Source organism: Myotis myotis, unplaced genomic scaffold (assembly GCF_014108235.1).
Source record: "Myotis myotis isolate mMyoMyo1 unplaced genomic scaffold, mMyoMyo1.p scaffold_m19_p_12, whole genome shotgun sequence".
NCBI classification, from domain to species: domain Eukaryota; kingdom Metazoa; phylum Chordata; class Mammalia; order Chiroptera; family Vespertilionidae; genus Myotis; species Myotis myotis.
The window spans coordinates 2,076,126-2,093,188 of NW_023416316.1; the positions used below are offsets into that span (position 1 = coordinate 2,076,126).

The window sequence follows — 17,063 nt, forward strand, 5'->3', positions numbered from 1 at the left end:
CGGAACCTCTAAGGCAGGGACGGGGCGAGGCGTGCAGCCAGGGGGGCACCGGAGGTGCACACTCCCCCGTGAAGCAGTCCTACTGGACGCGGACGGGCTCACTGTGGGAAACGCCCTCTGAAGACTTACAAAGGCAGGAAGCATGTCATGGTATGTAGGTGGGTGGTATGCGTTCCCCAGGAACTGCGAAGCCCCTTTGCGAACAGGCTGAGCCGGGCGGAGAGAGGGGTCCTTAGCATCGCTGGCGCCTGCCGAGGAGGGGGCTCCGTCTCCCGCGCTCGAGTTCCTGCTGCCCAGCTCAGTGGGGGAGGCGCTCAGAGACGTGGCAGAAATTATGTTTCGCCCACCGCCCTCCCTCCAGCTTGTCACATCTGGAAATTGAAAGGGGGCAAAACGGGAGAGGAAAGAGGAAGGGGGGAGGAGGGATTGTATGAGGTTCTGAAGGTCAAGGGACCCCTCATTCACCAAAAAAGCCCCCCAAAAAACAGAAAGTAAGACTAGGGTCCTGGTCAAGTGTGTCAGGGAGGTGGGGGCAGACTACACTGGCCAAGGCGTGTGAACCTGCCGAGGGGCCTGACTGTGAGACAAAGCGAGGTCCCCAGAGAGGAGGCAAGCGTGTGCGCATCTTCCCCGACCGACAGGAGCCCATCGCCACGGCGCTGGCCGCAGAGGCACCAGGCAGCCCACGGAAACAGCCGCGGCTCCTCCCACAGACGCCCCAGCCCTGGACTTGACATGAAACCAGAGTGAGTTCCGACATGTTTCCTGCTTTGTTTAGCGGCGGCCCCTCTAATCAAGGAGATCGCCCCGTTCATACGATGAAGCAGAGCAGCTCTTGCCGGGGGTGGGGGTGTGTAGACCAGACCCTCTTGCTGGAAGGGTCTGGACCTGCCACAGGCCTTGGCCCCGCCTGCCCTGCACCAGCCGGGGGAGGGGGGCCTTCTACAGGGCCCGGGGCCTGCTGACCGAGCTATCTTTCTCCATGATGCTTCCAACTGCCAAAGGCAGCAGGATCTGCTGAAATCACAGGCCCAGGAGGAGCTGCAGGAGCCAAATGCCTGCTGCTTTCAGTTAACTTGGGTGATGAGTTGAAACATGAAAGCTCCCTGCGTGTGGGACCCTAAGAGTAAGACCGAGGGCGAAGCCACAACACGGGGTTCAGCTCTAGCCTCCAAGCCCCGCATGTGGGCTCGGGTCAGCCCTGTCTGCGTCACCCCTCTGCCCATCTGCTGCTTCCTCTTCTCAGAAGAGGAGATGGAACCCACCCCAGAAGCTCCTCCGAGTTCTAACTGTTTATGGTCCTATAAGCCACCCGTCCTAACTAGACCCAGAAAGTTCCCGTTCCTGGCCGAAGGAACTGGAGGGTGTCTCTGGAGCAGACGAAACGACTCCGCAGGCCACCGGAAGGCGGGCGCTGAAGGAGAGCCGCACTGTGGCCGTTTCCTCTACAGGCCTCCGCTCTTGGGGTTAATCACAACAAGCACACACAAGTCCCGCGTATTTCCACCCCCCCCAAACACACCTCCAAAAAACAAGAGCCGTTTCAGAACCTCTGGCTAGAGCAGGTAGAAAATCGCATTCCTAAGTAACACTTTAAGCCACCCACAGCCCCTAAAAACCTCACCAGCAAGTTCCACTCCACACACCTGCCCCTCCTGGACCAGACCCCAGAGATGGGCCGTGGCGCTAGCGCTGAGCGGGCCACGCAAGGGCACGTGTTAAAAACAGGACTTCTGAGTTGGCGGGGGTGGGAGGCTGGGAGTCACACCTTGTAACACACTCCCCAGGTGACGCTGATGGCATTCGCGGTTTGGGAAGCTCTGGTCTAGAAAACCGCTCCTGAATCAGGGACCAAGGCAGCTGGCCCTTGGTCTGCCCATCCTTGCCATGACCACCTAGCACAGCACAACTTTCTGCTGACAGCCAGGAAGGCAGGCAGGCCTGGCGCACCCAACAACAAGAAAGAAGGGGTGACCTCCCGACCAGCGTAGGGTTCAAGTCCAGTGGGTGCAGAGGTCAGGCAAAGGGCAACAGCCACGCTTTCCAGGCAGGGAGCCGGCCTCAGGAGCCCGGCTCTTTGAGGCCCCGCACGCTCCTGTCTGAGGGCAGGAAGGCACGGGAGACGCTGCGCCGTGTGCCCGACGGGTGCAGCTCACTCACTCTGAGGGCGGAGGCTTGGTCCTGGCCCATACGACAGATCTAAGGCGCCCTTTTCTTTGCCAGCCTTGTCCTGCCCGCCAGCTGCTTTCAGCGTCGGAAATTCCTCGGGAGAGAAGGATAAGAGTCGGCTTGAGCCCCTTAAACCTGTCGAGAAAACCGGAAAGACTATGGAGCCAGGGAGGTCAGCACCAAGGATTCTCCGCCTCAGCAACTCCAAGCACGATGGCCACGCCGGCCGGGTGGGCTCCCGGGAGTGCTGGCAGAGCGCACTAGGGCTCCCCGAGGGCCCCAGATGCTGACCGACACGCCTTCAGAATCAGCGCTTCCTCCCTGGGGCCAAGGCCAGGCCCCCAGAGCAGTGACTCTCAGGTGGGAGACTCCACAAAGCTTTAGGCCAAGACAACCCAGGCCCAACCGGAATGGTCCCGAGAAGGCGCGCACCCGTCCTGCCCACCTCTTCCCACTTACCACCTTCGTGTCCTGCTGGCTTTCCATTCAGCTGTGCCCATGACTTTGGTCCACCTGGCACTGTATTTGTGTTCTGAAAAAGGAAGAGAATTGGAAGAGCCAGCCCCATCGGCCTGCTGTCCATTTCCCAAGCACGTGGGAAGGTGTTCACGGCCGCCACCAGGTTCCACCACGAGGCCCACAAGTCCACGGCCACGTGCGAGTGGGATCAGCCACAGGAGCTCTGCCTTTTCCGACAGCATTCAGCTGACCAGACCCCCTTCCATATGAAGGCAAAGCTACCACACAGAGCTCGATGAGCAAACCCTCACCACTTACTGGATTAGGTACCAAATTAAATAGCTACCCTTTCCCATGACCCCTCCTCTCCAGCCCACCCCCGCCCGCATACACACTCACGGCAGTGGCTGTCTCTTACCCTGAGTGCAGAGCTGACTGGATCTAACAAGCCATTTACTTATAGGGAGTTGCCCTGAATGCTTGCCATGGTGGCTGGAATGCCCCCAGGTCTTGCCCAAAGGACCACAGAAGGGGACCATGCAGCTGGGGTGGACGGCCCCTGCAGGAGGGCTGCACCTCCAGAGCCAGCAGGAGCAGAGGGGCACCAGGGCCAACCCCCAGCCTCCCATTTGGTGTCTATACGCAGCCAAAGGCACTAAACTGGACGAGGTACCCACAGGGCCAAGGAGGGGTTGCTATTATTGCCAGTGAACTTCATCCCAAGAGAACCGTACAACCTCCGGGGTGAGGTTTTAGAAACGGAGTCTCCTCTCACCTCCTCTGCATATGAGAGAAAGCCAGGCAGCGGCCGAGAGGAGCTGACAGCACTGGGCAGGGCCTGTGCTACGCCAGGCCGGGCTCCCAAACGGTCCCCAACAGTTTCTTTCAACAGATGCCCCGGCCCCTCCCTGGTCTCTCCAGGGGTGAGGTCCAGGCACATGTTTTCTGTCAACCAGCTCCCAAGGCAAGTGTGCTGTGCAGCCGGGCTGACAAACTGGCTCCTCTCACTGTTTCAGATTCTGAGAAACACGACTTCAACTCCACATACTCGGCAGACCCCGTGGATTTAGGCCAATGAATGTGGAGCCTCACACGAATATGATTTTTCTCTTTAATTTCAAAAGTACAGTTTGGTGTTGTCGGGTGGGGTTTCCTTCTGGCAAAGCTATAAACTTCCCCACAGATGGGGGATGGCGTCTCAGGCCTCCTGCTGCCAGGCAGCACGACGAGACTGAAGTTCGGTGGTTGGAGTTGTTTTCAAGGGTCTGGTGAGTGCCAGAGGTCTTGTCTAGGTTTCTTTTGACCTAAAATACTCAAGACTGTCATCTAGGTTTTTAGCCACCAGCTAAGCATGAGCCCTGCCAGTCTCTGGGACCCACCCCGCATCCAATGGACTCAGTGTACCGTGAGCTCTGGCTCAGCTCGGTCACGCCTTTCTCTTCAGAAAAACATTTTAATGCATCAACAATAAGCGACAACTGCAGCTGGGTATTTCCCAAGGAGGCTCTGAGACTCGATAGTCCCTAGAGACCTCGTTAAAAAGGTTTCCGAGGGCAAATCAATTTGGGGCCCGCTGTCCCTGATGCCCTCTCTCAGTCAGGGTGCACATTAAAGACACCGAGAAGACGTCCAAGAGGAAAGGAGCTTCTAGTTGTTGTTTTCCAGACTCCCCTTCCCATGGCCACCCGCTTCCTGTCTGCTTATGGCACCGGTCTCCTCGGAGCACAGCTGGGGACCCTGACCTCTGTATCTGCCTGAGCGACTTCACATTCACAGGAGTCAACAGACTCAAACGAGGTCTGCATTCAGCCCTGTGTGGGGTCTTCTCCATCAGTTTGCCGTTGGTATAAGCAAGTCAAGCAAAGCCACCCTTCTTGGGGGCAGGCGCTAGGTGGCTCCGACATCTGGACATCAGGACGGGGGCTCCAGCACCTACCTCCTGACTGACTGGCTGAGTCGGTTTCTGTAAATTGGAGACAGATTTCTGCAAACCCGGCTGCGGCTGCGACTCCGGCGGCTGAGAGGCCGTCGCACTGGAACTAGACAGAGGCAGGACACACAGGGAGGATTAGATGCGGCACAGGCCACGACAAGGTCCCTCGGCATTTCCAAAAGCCACAGCTGCTCATCAGCGGCTCCCTGGGAGCCAGACCCCTCTGGCCAATAGAAGGAGTACTTCCCCGGGAGACGCTTATGCTGGCAAATACCCCATCTGCCGTCTACTCGCTGGCATCAACAGGGCAGAACAGGCCTCTGTCTGCAAACACTGAGAGCTCATGTGAACAGTGAAGCCATGGAGGACCTGCCAATGGGGAAACTGAGTCACTGAGGGGAGGGGGCTCTGAGTCCCTTCCTCCTGACCAAGCCTCGCAGCTACTGGGGGGCTGCCTGCTTTGAAACGGCAGATAAAACAAACGGGGACCATCTCTTGGCTTGTGTAACATATTTGCTCACAGCAAAGCTAAACTTATCAATACATGTAACAAAGTTCTCACGACCGCATCCTCTGGAGAGAAACTCGAAGCGGACTTTTCTCAACATAACAGAGTATTTTTAACACAAGTGGAATAATGCCACACATACGATTCTGTAACTTTTTCACTTAATTTGACATCTTTTCATGACAATACATAGGGACCTACCTCTTTCTTTTAATGACAGTACAATTGGATGACCATAATTTAGCAATCTCCGTTTTTTCTATTAAAGATACAACCGCAGTGAGCATTTTTGTATAAATATCTTTGTACACCTTTGCATAACTCAGTAGTGTAAGTTCTTAGGAATGGAATTGCTGGATCAAAGATGTTTTGAAGTTTAAAAGGTATTGCCAAACTGCCCTCCAAAGAAAGGCTGCATCAGTGTACACCCCATAGGTAAGCTTTACTTTTTTAATCCTCACCGGAGGATATTTTCCCATTGATTCTTAGAGTGGAATGGAGAGAGAAGGGGGGGAGGGGGGAGGGGGAGAAGGGGGGGGGGGGAGAGGGAGAGGGAGAAATATCAATGTCAGAGACCCATTGACTGGTTGCCTCTCCACTGGCCCTGACCTGGGAATTGAACCCGTGACCCTTCAGTCTGCAGGTCAACAGTCTAACCACAGAGTCAAACTGGCCAGGGCCCCACAGGTCATCTCTTGAGAAGATAACGAGAAAGGGTCCTGAGGAGATTTCTGCTGACTCAGCAGCCTTCCAGTCACTCTTCTATTCAAGCTTCTGCCGGGCAAGACGCGAGGAGGTCAGCCATCCACTCGCCCGAGTCCACCCACTGCTGGAGCTCCCGCCGTAAGCTCAAGTCCAGTCCCCAGGTTCACTTCACCCACGTAACTCATCACCACCGTGACCACTCCAACACGAAGGCCGCCGATCCTCTCACGTGACCTTCTACCCAAAGCAGGAGCGTCCAGGCAGTGCTGCCTCAGTGCTCCCCGCTGAGCACTTGCTCCCCCTCCCACCCCTCCATGCGCCCAAGGAGGGCAGGCCCAGCAGCAGCAGAGACCCAGGGCCGGGGTCTGCTGCCTTCCGTCTCCACTCACCCCTCCTCCCAGCAGACATGCAGCACCACGGCCTCATGAAGCTGCAACGCTCTGAGCCAGCGCTGCGTGAGAACAGGTACAGGGAGGGAGCGGCGCTCTGTCCTCTCTCTAGAATTTTCCGTAGTGTGGGCATTTCAAGGCCTGTGTTGAAAGGTGTCATATCCATTGCTCTAGAGTTTGTCGTGTCCACCATTTGATTAGAATGACGACAGTGGCTGGCATCTGCCACGCACGTCCTCCGGGCCAGGCTCTGTGCTAAGTACCTGGCTTGTGTTCTCTCATCTCTCTTGTAACTGCCCCGGAGCCAGGTATATTCTTACTTCACAGGACAATGAAGCTCAGAAGTCAAATGATTCTCCAGGTGCCATAAAGCTAACGGGCCGCTTGGCTGGGCATCCCGCACACCTGTCCGGTCCAAATTCACACTAAACCATCAGCCAGCATGATGCCCAAGCAAACTGTCAGAAAAACGTTAAATAGCGTTTAGGACGCTACTGTGGTTACTGCTACTTTAAGATCTGACTGATTATTTGCTCGCTCTCTCCACCCTGCCCGGAGCAGCTACAGAGAAGCTTCACAAAAGCTGGTGCGGCCGTTTCCAGGGAGAGTGAAGGACGCCCGTCAGCAGCTGTCCCGGATCCCGAGCCCAGCAGCCGGACCGTGAGATGCAGAGCAAGAGGTGCCCCAGCAAGGACCGGGGAGCGTGCATCCCACAGAGGCTCCCCTCGGCTAGGTTTCTGTCCCCTCCGTCCTCCCAGCACAAGTCCCCAGTCCTCTTCCCTGGACGCCCCTACCACTGGCCGGAGCCCCGTCAGGAGAGCTGGGGCTCAGGCGCCGGGAAGGCCCGGCTACGCGCCCGCACGTCCCTAACGACTCCGTGCCAGCCCGGGTCACCAGGCTGCGGGCCCTTCTGCCTCCTCTGCGGGAGCCGGCTGCTGGCCGCCCGCACACAGGGACCCCAGAACGCACACAGGGACCCCAGAACGCACACAGGGACCCCAGAACGGAGCGTGCAGGCGCCAGCTCTGCCCAGAGGCTCGTCCAGGAGCTGGATCCGAGTCGCCGCATGTGCGCCCGCGGCTGACGGGCCTTTGCTAATGAGGCGCCGGGGGCTGGTCACGGGGACCGGGCGGCCCGCAGAAACGCCGCTGCACGGGCTCCGAGAGGCAGGAAAACGGCAGGCAGGGAGGAGAATGTGGGCAGGGAGGTGCCCGGGCCGCCTGCCCTCTGCTCTCACCTCTTTGGGTCTTGCTGGTCCTGCTTGTTTGCCCATCCCGTCCCGTCCTTGGGTACGATAACGATGTTGGGGTCGTTTCCTTTGTTTTCAGACTTCAAGCTCGGCAGGTTTGCAGGCGGTGGCATACGCCGGGCTGTGGCAACTTTCCCGAGACTCTGTAAGCCATGTCTAGGAATTACTGCAGGGAGACAGGGGAGGAAGCAGGTAGCGCACTGGCAGGTGACAGGCCAGACCAGGGGTGGGCAAACTTTTTGACTCGAGGGCCACAAGGGGTTCTTAAACTGGACCGGGAGCCAGAACAAAAGCATGGATGGAGTGTTTGTGTGAACTAATATAAATTCAAAGTAAACATCATTACATAAAAGGGTACGGTCTTTTTCTTTTTTAGTTTTATTCATTTCAAGCGGGCCGGATCCGGCCCGCAGGCCGTAGTTTGCCCACGGCTGGGCCAGACCATTCAGCTGCTCTTTCAAACCCCAAGGGACGGTGACAAAGGCAAGAGAACAAACACGAGGGGCGGCCCTGCCAGGGAAACAAGCAGCACTGTCCGGTGGTCACTTTAGTCACTTGACAAGCCCTTCGCCAAGGCCTTGGAAGACACGGAAGCTTCCATTTCCACAGCGGGCAGAAGGCTAGGAGCGGGTGGCCCAGAAACCTCGGGCCCACACAGCAGGCACTCTCTGCAAGAGGAGATGCTCTGGCCTCGTTGAAGTAGGACTGAAAGGACCAAGCCCCGGCCCAGCCCACGCCAAGCCTGGGCATTCATAAAACCCTCCTGGGGTGGGGATAGCATCGGCAGGAATTTTCCCACCACATTCCAGAGTCCTGGAACCATGAAATCTAAACCGGGTAAGTCTAATGCAAATTAAGCTCCATTCTAACCACCAGGCTAAAAATACCCCTGGTTTCAGTAAGATAAGCTAGAGGGGGAGCAGCCCCCCACAGCAGTCAGGGTATGAAATCAGACCTCACACAGAAGCGGGGGAGGCTGCTGCCCAGAACTACCGGGTGACCCCTCCCTGCCTACAGGAAGGACTCTGGGCTGCCACGGTCCTTGACCAGGAGGTTCTCACTGAAGGGAAAGTGGGAAGGCCTGGCCCCGACCCCGGCTCTTACCTGAGGATCTGATTGCGTCTACTGATTTTCCTTTATACTTATCAAACAGGCTGAGCGTCGAATACTTGCTTTTCCCATCCTTGCCCTTGGTTATTTGCCCCAAACGATCGGACATTGCGATGAAATGTCATCTAGTAAGGAAATTTTTCTCGGCACCGCCCCGATCTGCCTTTGAAATGGAAAAAAAAAGAGTGCGTCAATCCACCGAACCTCTGATCCAGTGAGTAAATCCTTTAGGAGTCATGGATCTCTTCGAAGATCTAAAGAGAGCTGTCGACTCTCCCTAGAAACCACCCTTGCTGCGCAGGCAGTTCAGCTCCCATCCAGAGCTTTCTGCAGACTCGCTGATCCCGCCCAACACTCCCCTTCCCCTCACCTGCTCCCTCTGAAATGACCTAAGGCTACTGCTCATCAACAGAAATGCCAGCTCTCACAGTCCTGGGTGCCTCAGCCTCTCCAGGTGACATCAACAGTAAGACGGGCAGAACAGGGAGAGAGGTACACGACCCACAACGGGAGGACAAGCATAACCAAATCCAAGGGAGGCAACTAAAGGCAGTGTGTCACCGGGAACAGTCGGGTGTGTGCACTTTTCGAAATAAAGAACCAGCACCCAGAGAGAAAACGCGCTCAGGCCACGAGCGCGGGCCCTCTGCGAGGCAGGCGTGGGAGCCAGGAGCAAGTGCCCCCAGAAAGCTGGAGAGTCCGCAGAACCGAGTCTTTAGATAAGACAGGGACTGAGGCTTCTGAGCATCAAGAAATCATTGTCTTGCCCCCATTTGATATTTCTGATGCTCTCCCCCCGAAAGGTACAAATGACATTCATAGTACAACTACTTCAGATCCAGAAGCAATTACTCCTAGAAACACAGTTCTAAACCAGCTGTACCAAACATCTCCTTCTCCAGAAAACCCAAGCACATTCCAGTGGAATCCTGGCTGCTGTTTAGCTTCAAGGCCATTAACTGTGGAAACAAAGAATACTCCCTCCAGCCCGGCCGGCGTGGCTCAGTGGTTGAGCATCAACCTATGAACCAGGAGGTCACGGTTCAATTCCTGGTCAAGGCACAGGCCTGGGCTGCAGGCTCGATCCCCAGTGTGGGGCGTGCAGGAGGCAGCCAATCCATGATTCTCTCTCATCAGTGATGTTTCTTTCTCCCTCTCCCTTCCTCTCTGAAATCAATAAAAATATATTAAAAATAAATAAAAGAAAACGTCTTAAAACAAGCACTTTCAAAGATCCCACATCCCGGAAGAGGCCAAAAGCTCGAGCAGGGTCCAAATAGGACCCACCAAAAGGTGCGGGCGGGGGGGGGGGGGGGGGGCGGGAGGGACAGAAATGTGCCTTCTGTCACCAGGAGGAGTCACTCCATGGACGCTGCTAGGGATGCTTTTCGTCCTCAGACCCTGTGAGCACGCTGCCGCCGCACACGGTAAAGGCACTCTGCAGGTGATCAAATGAAGGGTCTTGAGGTGGGAGACTATCCTGAATGACCCAGGCGGCCCGATGTCATCACAAGGGTCCTTGGAAGGGGGAGGCAGGAGGGGGGTCAGGGGCGTGGCGGTGGAGTGACGCTCTTTAAGATGGAAGAGGGCGGTGGGCAGAGAAGGGGGGGCCTCCAGAAGCCGGGAAAGGCAAGAAAACAGACTCGCCCTGGAGCCTCCGAGGAAGAGGTGCTGGGGACACCTTGATTCCACCCCAGCAAGACCTTTCACACTCCGACCCCATTTGTGTTGTTCTATGTCACTAAACTTGTGGTAACGTCCCACAGCAGTGGTCGGCACACTGCAGCCCCCTGAATGTGGCTCTTCCACAAAATACCACACGTACGGTGCGATTGAAACTTCGTGGCCACACTCAAGGGGCCAAAGAGCCGCATGTGGCTCGCGAGTCGCAGTTTGCCGACCACTGTCCTACAGCAACAAGAGAAAACAGGCTCATTTATTCAAGAGATTTGTTGTTGTTGTTAATCATCACCTGAGGACGGAAGAGGGAAAGATAGAGAGAAACATAGATGTAGAGAAACACATCAATTGGTTGCCTCCTGCACAAGCCCCGACCAGGGCCCGGGCTGGGGAAGAGCCTGCAACTAAGGTACCTGCCCCTGACCAGAACCGAACCCAGGACCCTTTGGCCCGCAGGCTGACGCTCTATCCACTGAGCCAAACCGGCTAGGGCTATTCAACATATTTTTACAATGGGCCTGGGATATCTACAGCTGAGGACAAGCTGCACACAACTCCCGGCTTACGACGTCCAGCCCACAGAAATGAGGGACCCGCCCACAGCCAATGGGGCTAATTACAAGCATGTTCTGGAATCTTTCACTCCGGCACAATGATGAAAAATGCTAAACTGCAGCTACACCTGGGCTGTCCCCGGCCATGGCTTTCACCTGACCACCGGGCCTACAAACATTTCTAAATAAAACCAGTGGTGCCTCCTTCTCACCCACACACCTGGCAGGACTGCAGGTTGAGCGTCATTAATTTAAATTTACATGACTAATTCTTACTAAATGAAAAACCACATTGGCAGAGGCAAGAGAAGGCAAAATCGTTTACCAGCCATTCTGGATCATCAAACGTCCACATTAAATGTTATTATGCCTGCTTACTAAAAATGAAATGTCTTTTAATTCTGAAACTTGACAGAAAGCATGCATTCTATAGGCACTGCTAAAGAGGCTTCCTAAAACCCAAGGCCAAACTCCTGCCAGTTCACGCATTTCCCTTAGACTCCGCGCTGGGCAGAGTTAGACTGGACACTCTCAGTCGTCTTCCTGGGGACAGGACCCTCCTCTGAGAACTCACCGGTCCCCACCCCCACCTCCAGGAAGTGCTAGGAGACTGGCAGCCCGGCCACACCTGCATTGGCATCGCTGAAAAAGAGAAAGAAAACCTGGCACACACGAGCCACTCTCCTGGGGGTTAGAATTGTGTCTGTGGGTGTGAGATGCCTGAACCTTGTCCTCTCGGCAAACGCAACCATTCGCCAAGTAGTAGCTGAGCACCTACTGTGTTCAGATGAAAAGCTTCCCACCAGAGAGTCAGAAAACCAGACGGGGCACACACTGGCCCGGGGTCTGCACTAACCCCGCAGGCGCCATGTTCTTAGAGAGCCTCCCCCCACTTTGTAACCGAGCTTTGCACTAGCTGGGCACACTCCTGGCTTCTCTGGACCTCGGTCTCCCCCTCGAAGACTCGATCCCAGACGTGCCAGCCAGTTCCAAACGCTGGTGATGCACAGCCACGGAATCGCAAATGCTTCACTGTCAAAGCAGCTCTCGTACCACTTCTGGGGCTGGAGCCTACATTCCTACACAAACCGGCGCTGCCAGACAGTGCAACTGAGTCGCCACTGCTATGGCAACGGCGCCCGTGGGGGAGGAGCTGACACTTCATCTTCGCCTTCCACGCAAGGCTGCACAGGAGGTCTTCCCGCCCAGCTTCCCCGGGAGCAGGGGTGGGCAAGGTTCAGTCGGACCTGGAGGAACACGCAGCGGAGGCCTCCAGGGCCCACAAAGCGTAAGCAGCGCTACACGAGGGGTCTTTCCCGAGGCCAGATTTCACTGGACCCAGATTCCAACTACAGACACAATCACTCCGTCTCCCCCAGTTGTATGTAGTGTCATATTTGGGGCCTAGCCCAGCCCCACACCCATCTGGCTCCTCCGCCTGCCCCGCTGGTTTCCACATCAGGCCAGGAGCACTAGCTGTCAGTAGGGATTTAAACAGCTTCCGAAGATCCGCTGAATGTCTATCTGTCTCACCTGTCTGTCTCTCTTTCTCTCTCTCACTCACACACACACACACACACACACACACACACACACACACCACTCGCCTCCTCCCAGGGCAGAAAGAAGTGCAGCAAACAGCTGGGCAGCTGGGTGTGACTCATGAGCGGGTCGAGGTGAGAGAAGGCATTTCTCTGCTTTCTCCGCGAGCTCATTCACGCATGACTCACGCCGGGTCCGTGGGACGCGACCTGGCTGAGAGGCCCAGTCCTCGCGGGCAGGCAGACCCAGCCTGGCGGGCAGCCTCCGCCTTCGTGCTGCTTTCCCTCTCTATTGTGGCAACAGGATGCACTTTTGGTTTCCCCCCCAAACAAAATCTAATTGGGATCCTCAGTGTCACATGTAAAACAGATGCGAGCCACAGCGCCCTGCCTGGGGGAGGCCCGCCTGCGAGCCAACTCCCTTGTAACCCCTCCTTACCGACGCGCCGCCATGGGGGCCAAGAGCATTTTGAAATGGGTGCCCATTCGGCAGAGGAAACAGCGCCTAAAGTCCAGGGCAGATAGCTTTGGGGAATGAAGAAAAGGACATTTAAGAACAATTTCAGGTCTGCGTGTTTTGGCAAGTCATCTAAAGACCTGCTCTGAGAGGGGCAGGCTTCCCTGGAAGAAGACAACTCCAAACATTCCCAGCAAAGGCACTTCACACCAAGCCCGCCTCCCGCCTCCCCAGACAGCAGTCCCACCTGTCAAACAGGTTGCGGGACTGCCTGCTCGCTGCCCCCGCTCCCCCGCCCCCCGAGAAAATCGCCCTGCACTCCATCTGATCGAAAGCCATTTCCGGGTACAGGATTAACTTCACTCTGCACTTGGGTACCAGCCAGTGTCAGCCACCCAGCCAGACAGACAATTGGGGATGGCCTTGGGATGGCTGTAATTCCCTGGGGAGCCACTGCAGCTACCCAGTCAGGGCTGGGGACAGTGGCCTCCAGCATTCCTGAGAGCCAGGCACCCTGCTGAGCACCCAGGCCTGTCTGAGGACCCCTCACAACAGTTCTTTCTAGAAGATACTGTCACCAGCCTGCTTTACCGAGAAGGACACTAAGATGCAGTCAGAATATGGAAGTAACTCGTCCAAGGTCACGGGACTACCTAGTGTTGGACTTTAAGCCCAGGGAGGACATGACCAGGCTCAGACCTTGTGCCCAGAGGACCCGACTCCCGGCTGCTGCTGCTTAGCTGCGGGAGGGCAAGTGCACAGACAGGAAAGAGACGCACTGGTTCTGAGGTCAGTCTGCCCAGGCTAAAGGCAGCCCCTGGCAAAGTCTCCAAGTAACAGCCTTTCCTTTCTCCGGTGCTGCCACAGCCAGCGCCACACCAGGCACCTCCCAGCTCCTCACAGTCTCCCTGGTGCCAGGGACACTGGTCAGAAACATCTCCTGGTGTCTCGAGGACCCTCAGGACACCGGACGCATCACCACCTGGCCCGTTCCTGCAGACACCAATGCTGACAAAGGGCCCGCTGCGTGCTCCAGCCCAAGGCTGCCCTCCAGAGCCCAGGCCCACCACCCGCCAAAACCGAGTTCAGCACGTGCCAGGGCCGAGGCGCGAGCAGAAGCCCGGCCTGAGCGCAGGAGAAAGGCAGGCGGGCGTGCGCACAGAAGGAATGGAAAGCTCCTGCTGCCAGACCGCACGCCGAGAAGCCCGACCCAACGGGTCAGCGCCAGCTCCGGGGGCAGCCAGGCACTCAGGGAAGGTGTGGTCATTAGCGCGCTTGCTATGTCTCACTCGAAACATAAGGGACCCTCGCACGAGGTCCGGGTGGAGGATCAACCACCAAGTCCTCCCTCTCCGACAGGCCAAGGTCTGGCAAATGAGAACCTGCACATCAGGCAGGCGCCATGCACTCCACGTGCTCAGACGTCCACGGAGCACGAGGCATGCAGCCTCCGAGCCGCCCGGTGCTGGGGTGCTGGGGTGCGGAGACACCGAGCACCAGTCCTGTGTGGGCTCCACAAGCGCCTCTGGAAAGGGCCAGAGAGTACATGCGGCACTGCGGGCCACAGGGCCTCCACGGCCACGGCTCGAGCCTGCCCACGCTGCAGCGCACATCCACGCAGGGCACGGCTGTGCCCCACACAGCTCCCTCCCGCGGACGGAGGCCGGCGGATTCGGGGCTGCAGCTGGCTGGCCTCTAGTCTGAAGGGAGAAGCGGGTGTGGGAAGGAATGCATTACCATGACCTGACTGCCACAGAAAGGGTTCCACTGGGCACCAGATGGGCGGGAGGGCCGGTGGGGAACCCTAGCTGGGTCTTGCAGGGGGACTGGTGCTGCCTCACTCAGCAACAGCAGCAGCATACACCCCACACCCCCCGCTCGCACCCCACCCCACACTTGAGCCGTCAGAGGCTCCCTCCAGGCACCGGTCAGGAAAGCAGGGCTGCCTCTGGAGAAGCCGGCGCCCACCTTCCCCCCTCCCCGGCAGCCAGGAGCGGGCCATCTGCAGAGCTGGCGCCCAGGCTCGATTTGCACAGGCAGCCCTTCTACCTGCAGAAGCCCCGGGGGGGGGGGGGGGCGGTCTTTAGGAAAGGTATGTGGTGCCCTGCAGATTACAGACAGCCCCAACCTGTCCCACAATCAGCTGCCTGAAAGCAAGGCATGCGGGACAAGGGGAAGTGGGGTCCTGGTAACCCAGCTCCTTACGGCAGACGCCAGCCACCACCAGGAGGCCACGCCCCCTGAGGAGCCGGCACCTTGGGGAAGCAACCGAAATTCAAAATAAGAAACAAGGCCTGTGCTGCGGGGACCACAGCACTCCTCACCCCCGTCTCCTGCACCCCCGGGTTTGCAAGCCCCAGCCTGGCCTCAGCCAGAGTCGGCTCTCCCTGCCAGAGCCAAGCCACAGCACGAGCGCTGCTCACACGCCGTCATTCCTGCCGCTGTCCAGCGGCAAGTCCAAACCCTCCAGCCCAGCGGTTCTCCACCTTCCTGACGCCGCGACCCTTTAATACAGCTCCTCATGTTGTGGTGACCCCCAACCATAACATTATTTTCGTGGCTACTTCATAACTGTAACGTTGCTACTGTTATCGTCATGTAAACATCTGATATGCAGGATGTATTTTCCTTGTTACAAATTGAACATAATTAAAGCATAGTGATGAATCACAAAAACAATATGTAATTATATATGTGTTTTCGATGGTCTTAGGCGACCCCTGTGAAAGGGTCGTTCGACCCCCAAAGGGGTCGCGACCCACAGGTTGAGAACCGCTGCTCTAGCCCAACACACTGGCCTGAACCGCCACCCAGCCTCATGCCCGCGCCCCCCCCCCCCCCCAACCTCCTCTCTCCAAAACACACAGTTTGCATCTAACCGCTGCCCCACAGACGAAGGCCTGTTTCCTCGGGGGTTAGGCACAGACGGACACCGTTAGCCACCGCCCGGGGTCGTCAGGAATAAAGGAGAGGACAGGTGCAACACGGTGACCATGCCCGTGCCCGCCCGCCCGCCCTGAAGGCTCTCCACCAATGGCAGCCATTGCCCTGCTCCGCGCTGTTCGCCTCTCAGCTGCCCGTCCCACCGTCACCCTTACAACAGCTCATCCCGCCAGACGCCTGCGCGCAGGGAGGCCTCCGGTTCCCGCACACCCTGGGCTCCCCGCCCTGGTGCCCGCTTCCACCCTCTGTGTTCCAGGCCCCGCTCTGGCGCATCAAGCTTAAGGGCTCCGAGGCAGAGCGCAGACCTTCAAAACCAGAAGGATCTATTCGCGGGTGCCGAGGATCCGTCGGTGGACCCCTCAATTGATTCCCAGGAGACAGACATGCACTGAATTCTCAGAACACCCTCCTGAGATCAGCTCTCCCTGTGGCTGCACTGTAAACACCAAGCTGCCCGCTCCGGGGCTCCCGCCTCAGCACCCCCGCCTCAGCGCCAGCAGCAGGGCCCTCGGAGCCACCCCACTGGCGTTCCACACCCGGCGGCCTCAGGGAGGTGGGGGCCTGCTCACTGGGTGTCCCTAGCGTTTCAGTAACAAAGGAACATGTGCTTGATGTAGAAAAGCTGCAAAGCTTTACAAAACCCAGGGAATGCCACCGTGACCGCTCCTGGCACACCCGTCTCCCGGCACCAGGACAGTCCCGTGCCGGGGCCCTGGGGCCGCAGGCTCACTGTCGGCCTCCTGTACTCGCAGCTATGCTGTGCTTGCTTCCTGTTTCAAAGGAGTTCAGCAGTGAAGGTCATACAACACTGGGCGTCAGTTCTAAGCGGATTTGCTACTTGTTTTTAAAATCATGAAGGTGATTTTCAGGAGCGCTTAGGGGAGACGGCAGGCAGGCGGGCTGGGCAGAGGCAGGGGCATCCACAGGGGTGATGTCACCTGGAGCAGCTGGGCTCTGGGTGCCACAGGACAGCCTGGTAGGCAGCCTTTCGTGACGTCAGGAGAAAGTCTTCCCTCCACCTTCCCAAACTCACGTCCTCGCAGAGACAGGGCGGTTCTGCCCTCCACCCAGTAACAGCACTGCTGCCACCGACACGCAAACCGCCTCCGAGCCAACCAGCCCTCCCCCAGGGTGTCGGCAGCAGCCACGGGCCCCAGCGGCCTCGGCCCCTTGGTTGGCTGTTTTACTCAGTGGGGACAGGATGTGTGCAGAAGGCCCTGGGAGGATGGAGACCATGGTCACAAGTGTGATAGGAACGCCCGCAGCACAGAGAAGGGATTCTGGAGGGTGCACGCCTGCCCTCCAGACCGCACTCTGCACCTGCAGGCCCCTCCCTTCTCAAGAGCTGCTGAGCGGAAGGGAGGAG

The 17,063-nt window shown here is 57.5% G+C and overlaps 1 protein-coding gene across 6 annotated transcripts in view; it reads right to left on the reverse strand.

The window, feature by feature from the left end:
- The window catches only part of PRRC2B (proline rich coiled-coil 2B), a 75,492-nt gene that overhangs the window by 42,282 nt on the left and 16,147 nt on the right, over window positions 1-17,063 (reverse strand). For all 6 annotated transcript variants that reach the window (XM_036329286.1, XM_036329284.1, XM_036329283.1 and 3 more), the window contains 6 exons: window positions 8,517-8,685; window positions 7,401-7,578; window positions 4,565-4,667; window positions 2,629-2,701; window positions 2,161-2,304; window positions 130-371 (listed from right to left, as the gene is read on the reverse strand). In XM_036329286.1, coding sequence (XP_036185179.1) covers window positions 130-371; window positions 2,161-2,304; window positions 2,629-2,701; window positions 4,565-4,667; window positions 7,401-7,578; window positions 8,517-8,631 — 855 coding nt within the window. In that variant the 5' untranslated portion in view covers window positions 8,632-8,685. Of the gene's footprint in view, window positions 1-129; window positions 372-2,160; window positions 2,305-2,628; window positions 2,702-4,564; window positions 4,668-7,400; window positions 7,579-8,516; window positions 8,686-17,063 lie in introns of those variants that run through there.